The 21172-nt window shown below is 42.7% G+C and overlaps 1 protein-coding gene across 3 annotated transcripts in view; it reads right to left on the minus strand.

The window, feature by feature from the left end:
- Window positions 1-21172, minus strand: part of bmp2k (BMP2 inducible kinase) — a 163755-nt gene that overhangs the window by 44859 nt on the left and 97724 nt on the right. For all 3 annotated transcript variants that reach the window (XM_084322714.1, XM_084322716.1, XM_084322715.1), the window contains 3 exons: window positions 18066-18208; window positions 16404-16525; window positions 14642-14723 (listed from right to left, as the gene is read on the minus strand). In XM_084322714.1, coding sequence (XP_084178840.1) covers window positions 14642-14723; window positions 16404-16525; window positions 18066-18208 — 347 coding nt within the window. The remainder of the gene's footprint in view (window positions 1-14641; window positions 14724-16403; window positions 16526-18065; window positions 18209-21172) is intronic.

Consider the following 21172-nt stretch of genomic DNA (forward strand, 5'->3'; position numbering starts at 1 on the left):
GTATCAACACATGGTTAGAGCCGTCTGTGAGGCTAGGTGTGGTATCAACACATGGTTAGAGCCCGTCTGTGAGGCTAGGTGTGGTATCAACACATGGTTAGAGCCGTCTGTGAGGCTAGGTGTGGTATCAACTCATGGTTAGAGCCGTCTGTGAGGCTAGGTGTGGTATCAACACATGGTTAGAGCCCGTCTGTGAGGCTAGGTGTGGTATCAACTCATGGTTAGAGCCGTCTGTGAGGCTAGGTGTGGTATCAACACATGGTTAGAGCCGTCTGTGAGGCTAGGTGTGGTATCAACTCATGGTTAGAGCCGTCTGTGAGGCTAGGTATGGTATCAACACATGGTTAGAGCCCGTCTGTGAGGCTAGGTGTGGTATCAACACATGGTTAGAGGCCGTCTGTGAGGCTAGGTGTGGTATCAACACATGGTTAGAGCCGTCTGTGAGGCTAGGTGTGGTATCAACACATGGTTAGAGCCGTCTGTGAGGCTAGGTATGGTATCAACTCATGGTTAGAGCCGTCTGTGAGGCTAGGTGTGGTATCAACACATGGTTAGAGCCGTCTGTGAGGCTAGGTGTGGTATCAACACATGGTTAGAGCCGTCTGTGAGGCTAGGTGTGGTATCAACACATGGTTAGAGCCGTCTGTGAGGCTAGGTGTGGTATCAACACATGGTTAGAGCCGTCTGTGAGGCTAGGTGTGGTATCAACACATGGTTAGAGCCGTCTGTGAGGCTAGGTGTGGTATCAACTCATGGTTAGAGGCCGTCTGTGAGGCTAGGTGTGGTATCAACACATGGTTAGAGCCGTCTGTGAGGCTAGGTGTGGTATCAACATTTCTTTTTGTTTAAGATGGCATTTTTATCCATTTTTATTTAGTAGTTTTCATTTGATCCTATACATTTTCCATTCACCGATTTGAGGACTTTTTTTTTATGTCCTGAAAGGTGCCTTATAAATAAAATGCATTATTATTATTATTATCATCCAGGAGGGAAAGACACTTTGGATAGTAGGGACTGCATCTCTGCCTGTCCTGGCCGCGTGAATATTAAAGGCAACCAACTTGTGTTAGGCTTTTCTCTGATTGGCCGCGACCCCCCGCCCCCACGCGCAAGCAAGCGGCAGCCCCTCCCACGTCCCAAATGAAACCCAAGGAGCTAGCGGCAGCGCGGGCAACCAACTTGTGTACCACTACCAACCAACTTAAGCTGCTGTACCAACCAACTTGTGTTCAGCTGCGGTAGCAGTGGAGCGCTGCTGACTGATTATTATGTTTCGCGTTTTTAACAACCAACTACCAGATTCACTCGTCACTGTACATCACCTCTGAAGTATAAACAAAGCCCATACAGTTATGAAATGCGCTGAACTAGAAAGCGTAACGTTATTATGTTTCGCGTTTTTAACAACCAACTACCAGATTCACTCGTCACTGTACATCACTTCAGCTCCAGCAGCGGCCGCGCTCCGTTGAAGCCCTTCAATGACAGCGCTCTCATATTTTGCGAATGCATAAACTATATCTTAAATTATGGCTATGTGTCTAATATGGCTGTCGCTTATCAATGACTTCGCAACAGCCATATTAAACACTCACTGTACATCAGTGTGGAACTGTACGCTGTAACGTTATACGTTATTTCGCCCGTGGAGGCTGCTGAAGCGCCAGCGGGGCGACGCGGTGGTTTTTCCCCGGCTTCCGTGCGCCGCCCGCGGCTTGATCCAGCTTCAGCAGCAGCAGCGGCGGTGCTCTGTTGTAGAAGCCCTTCAATGACAGCGCTCTCATATTTTGCGAATGCATAAACTATATCTTAAATTATGGCTATGTGTCTAATATGGCTGTCGCTTATCAATGACTTCGCGACAGCCATATTAGACACATCGCCATAATTTAAGATAGTTTATGCATTCGCAAATATGAGAGCTCTGTCATTGAAGTGGGTGGTGGCAGCATTACTAACAGTAGCGATTTTTATTGTTTTGTCATAACCAAACATAATCCCAACATAGATAGGAGGTGTACTGTATGTCAAATGTCGGTCATGTGGTGGAAGAGTTTAGTACAGTCACACAACAGAACACCAGTGTTTCTAGTAGATATGTTTATTAATATAAATAAACACCTCTGTCTGAACTGGTTCGACCAGCGCTTCTGCCGCGTCTCTCAGCGGAAAAGGGCGTGTGCTAGGGCGGTCACGTGGCCAATCAGAGAAACGCTGAACGAAAAGCTGAACACAAGTTGGTTGCCTTTAATATTCACGCGTCCTGGCCAGGAAACACTTTGCAACTGTGATCTCCTCTGGCAGTAGTTGGATATTGTAATGTGTGGCGAGGGGTTGCAGCAATTCCACTGAGAGAAATTGGTCTGAGGCTGGATAACATGCCTGTATGCCTCTCATAAGTTGTTCTCCAACTCATGAGAACCTGCTCTCAAGCTCTTGCAGCATTCTGTCGAGGACTGGATAGAACAGTCTCTGTCTCAGCTGATCTCCTGAGCTGAGGTCTGAGCTTGTGCCACAAGATGACTCAACTACATACTTGTCCATCCTTTTCTGCTTCCTCCTTTGGCTGGTAGTATGTTCCTCAATCCCAAGGCCATTACATATGGCCTTTGTCCTGTCATACATGTCCACTGCCATCTCTGAGCTGCGATAACCTTTGAGTGTGTCCTGCACTGTGCTTTTAAATAGTACAGAGCTAGAGCTAGGTGGTCTGTAGGTACTGTATATTTATTTCATAAATAGTGTTATTTATTTCATTAATAGTGTTATTATTTATTTCCTGACTTTTTTTTCTGTGAAGATCCCGTAAAGGGTTATTAATATTTGGTTATGTGTGGCTTTCTGGAAAACAATAAACGTTTAGGCACCCCTGCGATCGTCACACATTTTCTGTTACAAACTGACCCCGGCCCCCACCAGAGAAGGGAAAAGTTATGTGGCCCTCACAGGAAAAAGTTTGGGGACCCCTGCTGTAGATGAACAACAATTTATTGAACTGGAACTTTGAGACACATGAGCACTGGGATTGATATATGTTCTCTCTTCCACTCCTCTCCTATCTCATCCTGTCCTCTTCTCTCCACACCTCCCCTCTCGTGTCTGCTCCCGTCTTCTCTTCCTACTCTTCTCAACTCCTCTCCACTCTTCTCCCTTTTCCTCAGTCATCCTCTACTCTCTTATCCTCCTCTTCTTCTCCTCTTTCATCTTCGCCCCTCTTCTCTTCCTCCTCCCTCTTTCCTTCTGTGCCTTCCTGGCTCCTCCCCCTCTCCACTCCTCTTCCTCCTCTCTACAGTCTGAAGATCTGAATGGTCATGATCAATGATTTTTCAAAAATGTCTCACCCCAAATGTTCCTATTATTAGTATAATTTATTTAACTGGAAAAAAAAAATGAAAAATCACAAAATAGTTAAAAGTAGAACAAGACTAAACTGGTCATGTCAACTAGTATAGAAGTAATGTCACATGTGAAAATGTATTGGTAGTTCAAGTGTTCAATATGTACATATGTACAATGTTCAATGCAGAGTAGAAGTAACTGAGTTACCATACAATATACTATACAATATACTAATATACAATATTATACTATATAGTGCAAAGCAGAAATGGGATGAGGTACAATTTAGGTACAATTTACAGTAAGGTGTACTGAGGTATGGGTTGTAGTGCAAATTCTTTGCCAATAAATATAAAGTGTGTTTAGGTGTTCTAAAGTGTGTAAGTGGGTGCTGCAGTGAGTTGTTTGTTTAAAGTGAGTGTGTGCGTGTGGATGTGTGTGCTGTGAGTGCATTTGATGGTTGTTGTATAGTGTTATTGTTCATTGAGCAACCTGATGGCCTGGGGATAGAAGCTTCTTCTGAGTCTTTCTGTGCTTGCCATGAGACTCCGGTATTGCATGCCTGACCGCAGCAGTTCAAAGAGGCAGTTGTTTGGGTGGCTGGAGTCTTTGATAATTCTCTTAGCCTTACCCATGCACCGCTTGTTGTAAATGTTCTGGAGAGTGGGAAGCCCCCCTCCAATTGTGCGTTCGGCTGAACGGGCCACTCTCTGTAGTCTGCTTCGGTCTTGTGCAGTGCTATTCCCAAACCAGGAGGTGATATTGCCAGTCAGGATGCTCTCTATTGTACATGAGTAGAAGTTCTTAAGGATCTTCTGACTGACTTGGAACTTCCTTAGGCGCCTGAGGAAGTAGAGGCGTTGCCGTGCCTTCCTCACAACACATGTGTGTGGTCCATGTCAAGTCCTCGGATATGTGGACTCCGAGGTACTTAAAACTGTTCACTCTCTCAACCGGTGCCCCGTTGATGCTGAGGGGGCTGTAGTCCCTGACCCCCGACCTCCTAAAGTCCACAATCATCGCCTTTGTTTTGCTGACTTCCAGGGAGAAGCTGTTCTCTGACACCATCCCGCTAGGACCTTGACCTCTTCCAGGTAGGCCCTCTCGTTGTTTGCAGAGATCAGGCCCACCACTACTGTGTCAGCAAATTTGATGATTGTGTTGTTGTTCCGCTGTGCCACACAGTCATGTGTGTTCAGGGAGTAGAGGAGGGGACTCAGAACACAGCCCTGGGGGGCCCCTATGTTGAGGGTGATGGATGAGGAGGTGCAGTTGCCTGCTCTCACCACCTGGGGTCTGCCCGTCAGATTGTACTGCATGTGCTTGCTAACCATCATTAATTAATCCAAATTCAAAACAAACTCCCCTAAATGTGGTGAATAACACGGTTTTAGGAAAAGTCAATGAGTGAAATAGTACATATGGGGATCAAACATATTATTATAGTATTTTAAAAGCAAGGTAAAAATTACCTCAACAATTCTAGTGTAAGCTGCTAGCTAGCAAGATTGCACTGCTTACTAACTAACGTTGATACACCCAGGTTTACCACACAGTTAAAACACAGTTACTTGCATAAGAAGTTTCACTGTAGATGTCAAGGCTCCTGTGTTGGCTGGGAAATGCATGTATTTGACCGTTCTATTGAGATCGCGAGTAACGGTTCTCGGTTATTATTCCGGAAGTCCACCAATCCGAAACTATACTTTTAAAGTCCATATCACCAGGTTGCCTGCATCAATTCCAACATCCAATATACCAGATATGATGCCAAGAGCATGCTCTACAACATGGGATCATCCATCTCTATCTACACTAAAAGCTGTTCACATGTAAATGGTTTTTATAAACTCATCTTAATTATGTGCGCAATAGTTTCATTTGATTACTATTTTACACATCATCCAATAACATTTTCCAGGACAACCGTTTCAATTTCCATGTAAGTGTTCACTTTTGCTCAGTTTCCATGACTTTTCCATACCTGGAAAATGAAAAAAAAAATTCCATGTTTTCCAGGTACCGTGGGAACCCTGAAGGTTAGTTAGCATTAGAGGCTAATGTTAGTTTACCCCAACATGGGCATCAGGAATGACGAGGATGCACAGCTTGTTAGACGCATTAGAGTTTTCACTGCACATAGAAACAGTAAAACAGCCAAATGCAACCAAGTAGACGCACTCTGGAGCCCTGCTGTAACGTCTTCACACATGGGCGCTTCACGAGCAGTTGTTGTTGGGCGTATACGTAGCTACCTTGGGCTACTTCTGATTGGTGAGCAATGAGAGCACAGCACTTCTGATTGGTAAGCATGACTGGCACGCAAGAAAAAACCTTGAATCAGACTCGCTGTATAACATATCCCAAATCGCAGGCTTTGCGATTTGCTAAGGACGAGTGACAGTGACAGGGGCAACTTGAATTTGGAAAAATGCCTCCTAAAGAAAACATGGGGGACGACATCGAGGAACTCAAAAACACTCTTGAATTCCTCGCAAAAGACATTGCCGAAATTAAGCAACAGCAGAAAGAAATCCTGGGTTTGGTTGAGGAAGTGAAGGCCCTCAAAACGCAAAACGCTGAAAAGGATAAAGTAATCGACCAGCTGGAAAACCGAGTTGCCGACCTCGAGCAATACTCGAGAATGAATGACATCATTATCTCCGGCCTGGACATTAAACCCCGGTCGTACTCACAGGCGGTGAAAGGTGGGGAAGGAAGGGATCACAGCACTCAGGAGTACGTTTCTGCAGAGGAACAGGTGGCGGAATTCCTCCTAACTAAAGGAATCACTCTGGATACCAATGGTGTGGAGGCTTGCCACCCATTACCTCGCAGCCTCAAAACGAATACACCTGCAGTAATAATCCGTTTCATCAACCGAAAAGCTAAAATAGCCCTGCTAAAACAAGGACCCAAACTACATGGAACGAGCGTGTATCTAAATGAACACCTCACAAAAAAGAATGGTGACATCGCAAGAAAGGCCCGTCTACTCCGCTACCAAAAGAAGATCCAATCAACGTGGACCTCAAACTGCAAGATCTTCATCAAATTAAACGGCACGCCAGACAACGCAAAAGTTTTGGTCATCAGAAATGTGGAAGAGCTTGACAAGTTCCAATGACACCATACAACCGTGAAAATGGTAGGATCAACGTCCTTATTTTCTCTGAAATGACTAAAATGTTTCTTGCGTGCTGCAGACTTAACTTTCTCAACGTCCTTCTATCCTCTGGAATGCCAAAAATGTTTCTTGCGTACTGCAGACTTGTTTCTCAACATCCTTCTTTTCTCTGAAATAACCAAAATGACTCTTGCGTGGAATCTTGACTTTTTTATGGAAACGAGGAACATCATACTATCACTTGGGCACCGCGAAAGGGCGACTAGATGCGGGAGGGAGAGCATGAGTGCGCGGCAGGGAAGAATATTCTTGTGTTACATTTATAGAACGCCTGGTTCTTATACTGTTACATTTCTAAATACCATAGGTCATTTTTACTCAATGATATGTGAAAAGAATTTCCCTTTATTATGCGCTTCTTTGGCTTGAGTGATGATGATGGAGATAATGTCCATCGCTGCTGTCTTGATGGTGGAAATATCACCTGCAAGCAATATGACCCTGAGCATCTCGATTGTTTCAATACCGAAAACACCCTTTCACTATTGCACCTCAATATTAGAAGCCTCTGTAAACACCATACTGACCTTGTATCATTACTTTCTATTTCTGGCTGTAAATTTGATATAATTGGTTGCAGTGAAACTTGGCTAAATGACAGGTCGTTCACCGATATTCTCAATCTTGATGGCTATAATTTCTTCCATAAAAACAGAATTGGGAAAGTAGGTGGAGGAGTGTGTCTTTACGTGAATACCAGTCTACAAGCAAATGTTTGTGACATGGTTGACTTTGATGACGGCTCTGATTCTCTCTTCATTGATATAAATGGAAAAAATGGAAAAAACTTCACCGTTGGAGTAGGGGTGGACGGCATAAACGGTATACAGTATAAACGGTATTAATTTGCTCTACGGTATGGATTTTGACTATACCGTTTAACCGGTAGAGCAGCTCTAAAATAGCAATGACGTCATGTAACCACAGCGTGACTATTTCAATCGCATTTGCCCCTAAAAATAGATAGAATTAGTCATAGATAATAGATATGTGCAAACTGGAAAAAGTTATTTAGGAGGCTTCGCGCAGTGGGCGTGTCAACACGCAATTGTCATTTCATAATAAACACATATCACCGCGTGTCATTTCATAATAAACACATATCACCGCGGCGCACAGCAAGTTTCAATTTCAGTTCCTGGCATTTTTAACCAGTGGAGAAAGGTAAGATATTTCCCTATCGTTTTTCTTATATGAATTATTCTATGTTAATAAAACATACCTGGTGATCAACTACAGTTTGCTGTAAACATTACGATATGCGTGTAGTGTTATGAACTTATGATAACGACGGCAGCAGCGGGAGCCGGGAGGACGGCTGCAGCAGTGGATTTGCGAATAGCATGCAGCTGCAGAGCCCCAGAGCCAGTGGCTCTTTCAGGTCTGGTCACAGGCCCGTCAAACAGCGCCCCCCCCCCACCCTTGCGCCGTTTTGACCCCCATCGTCTCTAAGCATTTTGTGTGTCAATTTGTTGACACATGTGTCAATTTGTTGACACATGTGTCAATTTGTTGTAACAATTGTCAATTCTTAAAGCTGAGGATGAGTGGCACCTTTGTCTCAATTCTTATTCAATTCAATTCGCTCTGCGGCTCTGCAGCTACATATGCTTCTAGCAAAATCCAGCCCCGCTGTTTGCAATGCGAGCAGGAGTCTCGACTCGGGACTTATTTTATTTGGAATATAATGACTTTATACGCAAAAGTAGCCTAGTTTTAAGTTAAAATATTATAAATCTACATGCCTTGAGGATGTCATTCTTTATATAGCCTGCCTATCAGGCAAAAAGAAATATTCTAACAGAAACACTGATACCGTGATATATACCGTTACCGTCTATGCTTCAAATTATACCGTGATATAAATTTTAGACCATACCGTCCACCCCTACGTTGGAGTAATATATCGCCCCCCCCCAGACACAAACTTGGATGTCTTTAGGAACAAATTAGAGGAAACCCTTCATTCATTAAACATAAAAAACAACAACTGTATTCTAATGGGAGATTTTAACATAGACATCTCCAAGGATGATTCTGCACTCTTCCTCCTTCACAACTATAAACATATTCACTAGAATAACACACTCATCCAAGTCTACCATTGATAACATCATCACCAACATCCAAAACACCAAGCTGGAGTCGGGAGTGATCCTAACTGACATAACTGATCACTTCCCTGTCATGTTGTCTCTAAATCTTGCCAGTGAACTTGCACCCCCTCCTTGTAAGACAACAATTAAAGTAATAAATGACAGAACCCTGCAGCAACTATGTGGAAGCCTGGAGACCAAAGGGTGGAAAAATGTATATGATGCCTGTGATCCTGATACAGCATATGATAGTCTGATATTGGAAATAACAGACTCCATCCATAACACCATTCCCGAGAACAGGGCTCGAGACTAACGATGTCCCGTCGTCCCAGGGACGATCAAATATTGATTTGGGACAAACAGAAATCTTTTTTGGGACGCAACCGGGACGGGGAGAATTTTTTCTTTTTTTTCACAGGAAATGTAAATTAGCCGACTGTCAGTGCGCGCATATATTGCTGTCAAATGGTGAATCTAAACGTTGCATGATTAGCCGAATCCAATGTCTATCTCCGTCTCCCAAGGCAGCGATACGCTAATCCAACATCAAGCTTCTACCCACCTCTCCGCAGCCAGTCGCGCTGCAGCACCAAGGTCCTACCCACCTCTCCGCAGCCAGTCGCGCTGCAGCACCAAGGTCCTACCCACCTCTCCTCAGCCAGTCGCGCTGCAGCACCAAGGTCCTACCCACCTCTCCGCAGCCAGTCGCGCTGCAGCACCAAGCTCCTACCCACCACTCCGCAGCCAGTCGCGCTGCAGCACCAAGGTCCTACCCACCTCTCCGCAGCCAGTCGCGCTGCAGCACCAAGGTCCTACCCACCTCTCCGCAGCCAGTCGCGCTGCAGCACCAAGGTCCTACCCACCTCTCCGCAGCCAGTCGCGCTGCAGCACCAAGGTCCTACCCACCTCTCCTCAGCCAGTCGCGCTGCAGCACCAAGGTCCTACCCACCTCTCCGCAGCCAGTCGCGCTGCAGCACCAAGCTCCTACCCACCACTCCGCAGCCAGTCGCGCTGCAGCACCAAGGTCCTACCCACCTCTCCGCAGCCAGTCGCGCTGCAGCACCAAGGTCCTACCCACCTCTCCGCAGCCAGTCGCGCTGCAGCACCAAGGTCCTACCCACCTCTCCTCAGCCAGTCGCGCTGCAGCACCAAGGTCCTACCCACCTCTCCGCAGCCAGTCGCGCTGCAGCACCAAGGTCCTACCCACCTCTCCGCAGCCAGTCGCTCTGCAGCAGCAGCATCACACCCCAAATGAATCTCGCTCCAAAAAATTAAAACGTGTTAACAGGTGACTAGGTGAGGGAAATCTCTCTTACCTAGGCTTTCTCCACTGTACAAAAACACAGCGAAAAGTTAAATAAATAAAAAAACACACTATACTGTCACTGTGGCATCCTCTCAGTGAAGCGAGCACTGTAAACAATAAACATGCTGCGCTATTTGAAGAGGGTGAACACAGCAGAAGATGGAGAACAGTCCCAAACTGACCAACAAGGAACTGCATCCACATCCAGCAATACTACCCCAGGCCCAGGGCCTGAGTCTAAGGTGAGGACACATTTAAATCACAGAAGTGTAATGTTAGTCTATTGGAACTGTATAGAGTTATCGACGTGTTCTAGTTATAGCTGCTTATTATAGCTAACGTTACTGACTAACGTTACGTATCAGACTGCCACTGATTAATCCATAGTTCACACTATTTTATTCTTATTGTTAATATTATTATATTGTTATTCCTATTTTAGTCCTATATTGACCTAAATGTTTATTGTTGTTCAATGTGAGCGATACATAGTCTGCTCTGTAGTGCCGAATTTCCCTCGGGATTATTAAAGGATTTCTATTCGATTCTATACTAACACGTAATGTTACTACCATTGCAAGTTAATTGGCATAACGTTACATTTATCGAAACGAACGCGGAGAAATAGACGACAGGCTATAGGCAAACTTCACTTCAGCTACACAATGAATCCATATTCAGTGAGGAGGGCCAGCTGGAATTTAGCAGCAGTTCGACCAGGAGGACAGCGCGATCTAAGGGACATGTTTCATTACTAGTCAAGTGTCATTACTTTAGTTATCAAAGGTGGAATCTCTGGACGCAATGACATTATATAGTTTAAAGCTAAACAACGTTTTTCTTTTTTGTTAGAAGAGGGATAACTTATTCAGTTAGATTTGATTTGATCTTTATTTATCTCTAACATTTTCAACCATAAACACACACATTTGTAATAACAAAAAAAACTAAAACAAAATAAAATACAAATATATTTTCCTATGGAAGGAATAATCAACATGGCTCCAATTGGTTGAACCGTGCACCGTGACCAAATATCCCTATACTAGCACCTTGTTAAACACTTTTTATATATATATATATATATATATTTATTTTTAATCATAATTATTCTTGTGAAATCTTTCCACTTGGGAGCCTTTTGACTAAATCAATTTATTCTCCCCTTCTCTGAATGGTGTTTCTTATGGCAATAACAACTATAGACGACAAAACCAAAGTAAAGAAACAACATTTGATTTTTGGGACGGTTACATTCATTTTGGGACGGTTAAAATTGTATTTCGGGACGGTTCTGGGACGGTGGTGAAAAAAGTTAGTCTGGAGCCCTGCCCGAGAAGACTGTCATGAGCAGTAAAAATGACCAGAACCCCTGGCTTACAAAGGGCATCTTAACATCCATTAAACACAAAAATAAACTCTACAAACATTATCTTAAGAAGCCTAGTATAAATAATAGAAACAAATACAATCTATATAGAAATAAACTCACTCATCTAATAAGGAAAAGCAAATGTGATCATTATACTGATCAGGTAATAGCATCTCAGGGTGATTAAAAAAGGACATGGTCAGTTCTAAATAAAGTACTAAACGGGGACAAAAAAGCATCAGTGCTCCCTGACCCTGCAAACATGTCACAGCAGGATCTCTCTGATAAATTCAATACCTACTTTGCATCCATTGGTGAAGACCTGGCGAATAAAATTAGCCATCCCGGGGGTGTGTCTTTTAAACAGTATTTATCAGGTAACTATATTAACTCTTTTTTCATGAAACCAACTGACCATGATGAACTATTCAACATTATCATGAAGATGAAGGACACTCGCACAGCCGGTGCTGATGGAATATGCAGCAAAATCCTAATAGCCATAGCCAATATTATAGTCAGACCACTCACTCACTGTATTAATTTGTCCTTACTACATGGTGTAGTGCCAAAAAACATCAAAATTGGGAGAATAATACCCATATATAAATCAGGTGACAAAAATAGTATTAATAATTACCGTCCAATATCCGTGTTACCAGCTCTATCCAAAGTCTATGAGAGAGTTGTGTACAATAGATTAAGCGAATACACCACCAAGCTAGAAATACTCACCAATTCACAATACGGCTTCAGGAAAAAGAGAACTACAAACATGGCAATATTAGACCTCATAGAAAAAATACATGATGCCATTGACCAGGGTGATTGTGGGGTGGGCGTTTTCCTGGATCTATCAAAGGCTTTTGACACCATTGACTTCACCATTCTACTTGGGAAACTACACCATTATGGCATAAGGGGTCTGGCTCTCAACTGGTTCAGTAGCTATTTACATGGTAGGCAACAGTACGTCGATATAAAAAATCACAAATCAATAAAAATGGACATCAAATATGGGGTCCCCCAGGGGTCAATTCTAGGGCCTTTACTATTTATTCTCTATATAAATGACTTTGTCAACTCATCTGTACTACTGCACAAAGTAATATTCGCTGATGACACTAATTTGTTTCTGTCACATAAAAATCCACTCGAGCTACAAGATCTACTCAATACAGAACTACAAAAAGTGGACACCTGGTTCAAATGCAACAAATTATCACTAAATCTCAGCAAAACAAATTTCATTGTCTTCCACTCAAATTGGATGCGCACACATCACATGTGCATAAAAATAAATGGAAAGGAGCTGTCAAGAGTGGTGTCCACAAAATTCCTGGGGGTCATCATCGATGAGTCACTCAACTTCAAATGCCACATAAAATATCTACAAACAAAACTGTCCAAATATGTTGGCTTATTCTGCAAAATACATCATTTTCTTCCCTTGCCTGCCCTTCTCACTTTATACAAAACCCTGTTTGAACCCCTCATCAATTACTGTAACGTCATATGGTGCAACACATACCCCAGCCATCTCAAGAAACTAGAAAGCCTACAAAAGAGGGTACTACGAGTGCTGTCATGGTCCGGGTATAGAGCGCCCTCAAAGCCTCTGTTCCATCGCTTTGGTCTCCTGAGGCTCGCTGAATTTAACATTCATCAAAACGCATCAATTATGTATCAAGTTGTCAACTACATGAATCACAGACTGTCTGAGCTTGTCCCAGTCTGCCAACCACTGCACATCCACAACACAAGAAATAAGCATCTTATATCTGGCAAGAGGAGAAAGCTCAATTGTGCTAGCCTAAGCATAGCATGCAGGGGTCCACAGATCTGGAACAAGCTTGACGAAAATCAAAAAATGACTAATACCTTTAAAACCTTTAAAAAATCACTGAAAGAGGAACTGCTAAAATCATATCTCTAATTAAAATTATAACTTAGGAATAAAATTGTCTGTATTATGTATCTCTGTTATATGTCAGTTAGTAGGTAGGTGTGTAAACCTACCCACGTTGTATTGTTTTGTTTTGTTTTGTTTTTTGTTATCGTTTTGTTGTTTATATTCTGTTTGTATCTGTGATCAGGCTCCCTCCAAAAGCTTTAAATAGCTTCTTGGGAGACCTGGCACATGCACACAATTTGCGACATTGATATCACATGAGGATACTCGCATGTAAATGTATCGTGTGTGTGTGTGTGAATAAATTCATTCATTCATTCTAATCGCATTATTACAAATCGTGATTTCAATTTAAAATCGATTAATCGTTCAGCCCTAGTGTAGGCATGTGCGGTATGACATTTTGAAGGTATGATAACCATGGGCAAAAATACCCCGGTTCACGGTATATCACGGTATTCTGTAATTATTATTTTTTTTATTCCCATTGAACAAAACTTTTTATTATAGTGCACAAATCAGCTTTTCTGTAAGTGTTATTTATGAATGTGTGAAGACTGTCTATATTACACACAGAGGGAACTGTCTGACCACTTTCAAACTAAGTACAGAATAAAAAATACTTCCAAATAAACTTTTTATTAATAGGCCTATGTACTTCAAACTTCAAATTACTTTATTTTCCTTTCGGAACTTCATTTGTGCAGTGGTTAACACTTTGAGTGCCACGGACGCGTTTTGTCGTTAGTTCATGCCGACCATTGAATGCCACCAACGACATAGCGTTTTTATGTCGTTTTTTTTTTTATTATTATTATTAGCGATTAGAGTTCATATTTCATCAATCGAGCCTCACTGAGCTCCATTGGGAAAATACCGCCCCCTATCGCCTCTCCGGATGGTACTGCACCCCATTGGATTAGACTGATGGGGGGGGGGGGGTCCAGCCTCCTCATTTTACTTCTCCGGCGAGGCATCTGAAGAGACCCAAGTGATCGCCGAGCCGGAAAACGCGTGGTTTGTATGGCCACTGGACAGTAACGTTAGCTACAGCTTCCGACGTTAGCCTAGCTAACGTTAGCTACATATCTAGCAAGCTATAGACAAAAAACGTTTAATGTGACTGATCTAGAATCAGAATATTCCACCCATCAATAGCTAATGTCAAGTATAAATAACGCAATGGCCATACCAACCCGTTCGTTTCAACAGGAGCTAGTTAACGTTAAGTTAGCTAGTTAGCCAGCTACTGACAGTTTGTAAACAGACAGGCAGATTTGCAAAATACCGTCGGCGCCTACCGTCAGAACGTAATTTTAAAGGTTTTGACACCGCGACATTTTCAAACCGCGGTAAACCGTGAAACCGGTTATCGGCACATGCCTGGTGTACACACTAAACACACACAGATTTGGGATCTTACCCAGATATCAGCCTTGGTGGTGATGGCTTTCCCCGCGTACAAGTTAATCATCTCTGGGGCTCGATACGACAAGGTTGTGTACCTGTACGCCACAACAACAAGAAACAGGCCATTATGGGTCAAAGGAGTAAAGAGAATGGCTTTATGTAGCTTAAGATAAGATATTCCTTTATTGATCTCCTTGGGGAACTTCAGGCGTCATAGCAGCGGGGGGGGGGGGGGGGGGGGGGGGTACAGGTATGGGCAGGGTAATAGTAGAAAGACATAAATATAGGCAATACAATTAGAACTGAATATAGAAATGAGTAAAATTATGAGGGTCTGTATGCCCTATCGGTTATATTATACGTTACAATAAATAGGCAATAAAGAATTGTAATCTGAATATATACTATGAGTAAGAGTAAAAGTAAACAGTATACACAAGGTGCAGTAACACAAGGTACCCTAATGGTTATTATGATAACCCATATGATTATTATATTTAGAGAACAGGGTGAGGGTTATTATAACCCATATGATTATTATATTTAGATCAGGGTGATGGTTATTATGATAACCCATATTATTATTATATTTAGATCGGGGTGAATGATGGTTATTATAACCCATATAATTATTATATTTAGGAGAGCAGGGTGATGGTTATTATTAGGTTAAGTCAGTGGTGCCCAACCAGTCGATCGCGATCGACAGGTAGATTGCGGGCTGATTTCAAGTAGATCTTGATTAATAAAATTTGATTATTTTATAATAATAAAAAATAAAAAAATAAAAACTTTTTTTGCTAAATCAACTCTGCCTCTCCTTGTTAACTACAACAAGCAATGCTGTTTGTTATTTAAGATGAGGTCGGACTCGGCACTGACAGATTTGTGTTCATTATGCTGCTTTTATAAAGCCTCAAATGACGGCTTACAATTATACAATTTTGGCTGGTAGCTCTCGGCTAGGTGGTAAATTAAAAAGTAGATCTTGGTTCAAAAAAGGTTAGGCACCCCTGGGTTAAGTCATGGCAACATGTCCTAGTGTTCATAGAGTCTTAAGTCATGGCAACATGTCTCATAGTGTTCATAGTCGTAAGTCGTGGCTAGCTTGTGCTACTGCAGACAGAGTGGAGGCCAAGTAACGTTAATTATTACAAATGGCAACTGACTGTTTTGATTGACGATTGAGCATTAAGCATTAGCATTAGGGATGTCCAATATTATCGCCCGACCGATATTATCGGCCGATATCGGCAGTAAAATGTGATATCGGAAAATATCGGTATCGGTTAATTAAAAAAAAAAAAAAAAAAAAAAAAAAAAAAATTGTTATATATATATCCAGTTAAATTATTAGTTACCTGAAATTATTCAGTTTTTGGGGGGGGGGGGGGGAACCCTGCATATATCGGTATCGGTTGATATCGGTATCGGAAATTAAGAGTTGGACAATATCGGAATATCGGTATTGGTAAAAAAGCCAATATCGAGCATCCCTAATTAGCATAGAACGTTATTGCAATAAGCTGAAACGCAGATAACATTTTACGGGACGTTGAAATCTTTCTGGGCACGTGGACCGGACATTGGCAGCGTTTCATCAATGTTTATCAACGTGTGATGGTCGTGTGAGGTCAGTGCTGCGGCACAAGTAGTGAAAAGGCCAATTAAAAGGCTAAAAGCACACAATCTGATCAGAGAGACAAGGTGAAAGCCACTGGTCCACCTCATCCTGTACTGATTAACTTGAGGTGCCTTGCTCAAAGACGACTTACTTCTTGATCTCGTCCTCCACGGCGGTCACACCCTCCTTGTGGGGCAGCAGCACCTTGTGTGTAGCGGAGCCAAAGTCACACAGCACATAGTTACCCTGGTCATTCAAGAGGATGTTCTCCACCTGGGGGGGGAGAGAGCGAAAGAAGCCCTCATTACAATAATGTTTACCCAACAGTGAACCTATGGATATTCTGTAAACAGCAGACAAAACAGTGGTGCTGGGTCAATATGAGCCAGAATCTGTTGATCATCGGGCCATGCAAAATAAATGGTTTGGTTCCGGTTGCCGACCAAACCTGCCGATTTATGTGCGACCCAAATTTATTTTATGAGTAAAAAAAATTTTTTTTTACTTTCTTTTATTTTGTGTCATAATGAACATCACGTTGCATTGATCATACAGTATATACTTGATTCACATAGGCAATGACATTTGTTACTCAGGCTCTTCCATCTTATTCAATTTGTTTTCAAAGTATTCAGCATAATCAAAATAAGCAGTATAATCCGAGTACGCCTCATAAACAACCCAGGGGAGGACAAATTATTAAAAAAAAATTAAGGACATACAGTAGGATAAGAAACGAAAAAATAAATAGAAAAATAAATTTAACAAAAAAAAACAATTTTAACAAAAAAAAAAGTGGGAGGGGGGGTCAGACTCATGCTAGTGTGTATCCAGGTACAAGGTTACAAGTGACCATCTCTGCATAAATATATCTTTTTTCAGTTGCAGTTGTGCAGTCATTTCTTCCATTGTATACATCTGTCTCAATCTCTTGGTCCATTGTTTGATTGTCAGTGGTTGTTTTTGTAACCATGCCATAGTTATCATTTTCCTTGCTATTAACAGTATCACTCTCAAGATGTATAACGTATCTCCATAGTATGTGCCTTTCGGTATACATCCCAAGATATAGTACGATGGATTCAGAGGTAAGTCAAGATCTAGAATGGTTTTAATCTCATTTTTGATATTCACCCAAAATGTCTGCTATATTCACCCAAAATGTCTGCACTTTTGGACAGTCCCAGAAAATATGTGTATGATCTCCGATCATTCCACATCCTCTCCAACATAGTGGTGAGGACCCACCAGCAAATCCGGAGAACTTGAGTCCTAAAGTACCCGACCTTGACCTTCCAGTCAAACTCCTTCCACATTGGGCTATTTGTGATTTTATGATTGCTTGAATGGCTGTTTTTTTTTTTTGCAAGCAATTTTTTTTTTTTTTTTTTTTTACAATAAAGTTTATTAAATCTTAGTAACAAAGTGCAGTCCATGTCAATAATGAGAATATATAAAAAGCAAGTATTTCACAATATTTGCACAGCTCTCTTTAACGTCAGGATATTTAGTTTGATTTTGATTTTATTGTAGTGAGTAGTATTTAGGGGTGGCATTACTTTTTAATACTACTACCTTTGTACATTGTACTTTTGTAGTACAGTGTCTTTGTGTTTTAACCTTTAGTATATGGATATTAAACATGCTGGCAGAGTACATACATCCATGTTGTTTTCAACGAGAGCAACTTCCTCCTCCCACAAGACACTGTGTTCCGACACGAGGCACATCATTATGAAACAGGACGGTTAACCGTTTGACTGACAGGATTATTACAACATTTGTAACATTTGTATGAGCCGGTCTCCCTCACCTTCAGGTCCCTGTGGATGACGGGGGTCTTGCACTGGTGCAGTCTGGCCACGGCCTCACATGTGTCGCAGAAGATCTGGAAGACCTCGGCCTCGCTGAAGCCCACGCTGAGCCTCTGGTTCATCTGCTTCACCACCTGGCCGGCTGCAGGACAGAGGAGAGAGCTTTAGGGGCCTTTCTCACCCACCATTCGGGGTCGAATCAGCGCCCCCGGGGACGGGGGGGACGGGGGAGTGTTCTCACTCAGACAGACAAACCCCTTTTGGGTGCAAAGCGGCGCTGATTCGTACGGCCCCCCGCTGAACCTGGGACGCTTGAAATAGGTGGTTCTGGGTGCACGCCAGTGACACACACAACGTCGTTACTTGCTTGAATTGTGGGCAGATAAAAACACACAGCAACAACTGGAAAATACCCACTAAAACGATATTTATATCTTCTATATATCTTCGAAATATATCAGATAAAAAAGCCCCTGGCTTGCACATAGCAGTCACAGAAGGGGGTAAAGACTTCCCTGGCTCGCATTAAGCCTGGTAACTTTTTTTGCCATAGCTATATGTCTACTATACTTTCTTGTTCGAATGCATTTATTTCTATAGACCAGTGGTGCCCAACTGCCCAACCAGTCGGCCGTGATCGACCGGTAGATCAATGACATTCAATATAATTGATGCGAGCAATGTTACTAGTAGCTAACTAGCGTTAGCCATTAGCTTAGTGTCATCGTTAACCCTGCAAAATGCTCAAACGCGGACTCCACAACACCAGTTCCATTTGTGAGAAAAGGGGGGTGGGTTATATTGACAAGGCTTGACAACAGAGCATATTTATTGGTTATTTGTTTATTTTATATCAGCATCCAGTCTCCACCGCCGTGTCTTCCTGTGTTTACAGTTTCGAGCGTGACATCATCGCCTACGGCAAGCTTAATATGCTCTAAAACGCAAACCGTAAACAGAACCCGGAGCGAACCAAGACTGAAGTGTGTACACAAACTAGAGGGGGGAGAGGGGGGGGGGGGGGGGGGGGGGGGGGGGGAGTTTGCACAGAGTTCGCACCCTACCCGGAATGAGGACGGTACGGACCGGAATGGTGAGTGAGAAAGCACCCTTAGGTCGCTTTCACACAGGGGCTGTTTGGTCCGGACTTTCGGACCAGAATTCGATAGTCCGGTTTTTCGGGTTTGTGTGAATGCGTGTCGAACTCGGTTCGCGGACCAAACAGGCGAACTCTGGTCCGCCTGAAAACGTCGGTCTCGGTTCGGCTTCATCGGACCAAACGCGAACCAAATATAGGAAGTGATTATTATTACCACTGCTCGCAGCACTCACTGCAAAACAAGCACACTGCATCTAATCTCTCTATCTATCTATCTATCTATCTATCTATCTGTGCATCTTGGGAAGAAGGAAGAAAAAACGCTACTTATTATTATTACCGAGGTGCACGGCATTGGATCAATGGATCAATGCCACGTAGGGGTGGACGGTATAAACGGTATACGGTATAAACGGTATGAATTTGCTCTACGGTATGGATTTTGCCTATACCGTGTAACCGGTAGTGCAGCTCTAAAATAGCAATGACGTCATGTAACCACTGCGCGACTATTTCACTCGCATTTGCCCCTAAAAATAGATAGAATTAGTCATAGATAATAGATATGTGCGAACTGGAAAAAGTTATTTAGGAGGCTTCGCGCAGTGGGCGTGCCAGCCCCTCCCGCACGCATGTAAACACGGGTCTACTGTAGTGCAGTGGGACGGGACGTCTCCCTGAGCTAACGTTAGCTTAGCTACCGTTACAAAATGACCCAGTCAACTATTCACTTTTAGTTTAATACATGATGAGGCATTGTCTAACCGAACGGTATCTAGTCGGCCAGCTACCGATAGCTCCTGACATCAACAAACGCTCCATCAAGTCTAGTAGAGTAGACGTGTATGATAGCTCCGTTAGCCGTTAGCTCACGTTAACGCAAGTAAGTTCACCGTTCAAAACGAAATGTCCCATTGAACTAAATAATTCACTGAGGCGTTGTATTAACGTTATATATCCGGCTAGCAGTAGCTACAGATAGCTCCTGATATCAATGTCTTATAACACTGATTCGATGCGTATTCGAGCTGAGGGCTTGATGAGCACAGTTAAGTAACGTTATGCCAATAGGGTCCAGGTGCAGCGCCGGAGAATCCTGGCCGTAGCTCTGCTCGAGGCTACTCGAGTAGCTGGAGGCTACTAGAGTACACACAGACAGTGGAGCTTGTTGCGTGGTGGCGATGTCTCGCAGATAATACAAGTACAAGTCTAATTATATAATATATATATTTTATAAAAAAAAAAATATATATATATATATATATATATATATATATATATATATATATAAAATAAAATAAAAATTTTTATCAAAAACGATGATACCGTGATATATACCGTTACAGTCTATGCTTCAAATTATACCGTGATATAAATTTTAGACCATACCGTCCACCCCTAATGCCACGTCAATACTATTATTACCTTACCACTGCTCGCAGCATTCATTCACTGCAAAACAAGCACACTGCATCTATCTCTATCTATCTATCTATCTGTGCATCTTGGGAAGAAGGAAGAATAAACGCGGCTTATTATATTATTAATAAAACAGCTACTTGAGGGCACTCATAAAAACACTGTGGTCTACAAGTTGTTTAGCGAGAGGATGGTGGTAATGTGCTTCAATAGAACAATGGATCAATGCCATGTCAAAACTCGCCTCCGCTGGGACTCGCAGTCCACACACTGTCAGACACACACACGCGCGCGCACACACACGGGCTCGCAGCCACACACACATTTCCACTGTCCAATAGACAAGCGCCCTTTTCGACCGCGTGACATTGTTCAGAAGGTTCGGTCCGCCTCACAGATTTCCATGTGAACGCAGGCGAACCAAATGAAGAATGCAACAATGTTGCAACTTCACCCCCAGAACCGCACCGAGTCCACCAAAACTATATGTGAAAGCGACCTTAGACTGAGACCTGGTCTGCTTCAGGAGAGAGAGCTTTAGGACTGAGACCTGGGGCGGGATCCACAAGAGATCCTGTCACTCATAAT

The sequence above is a fragment of the Notolepis coatsorum genome (genome assembly GCF_963971535.1).
Source record: "Notolepis coatsorum genome assembly, chromosome: 10".
In the NCBI taxonomy this organism is placed as follows: Eukaryota; Metazoa; Chordata; class Actinopteri; order Aulopiformes; family Paralepididae; genus Notolepis; species Notolepis coatsorum.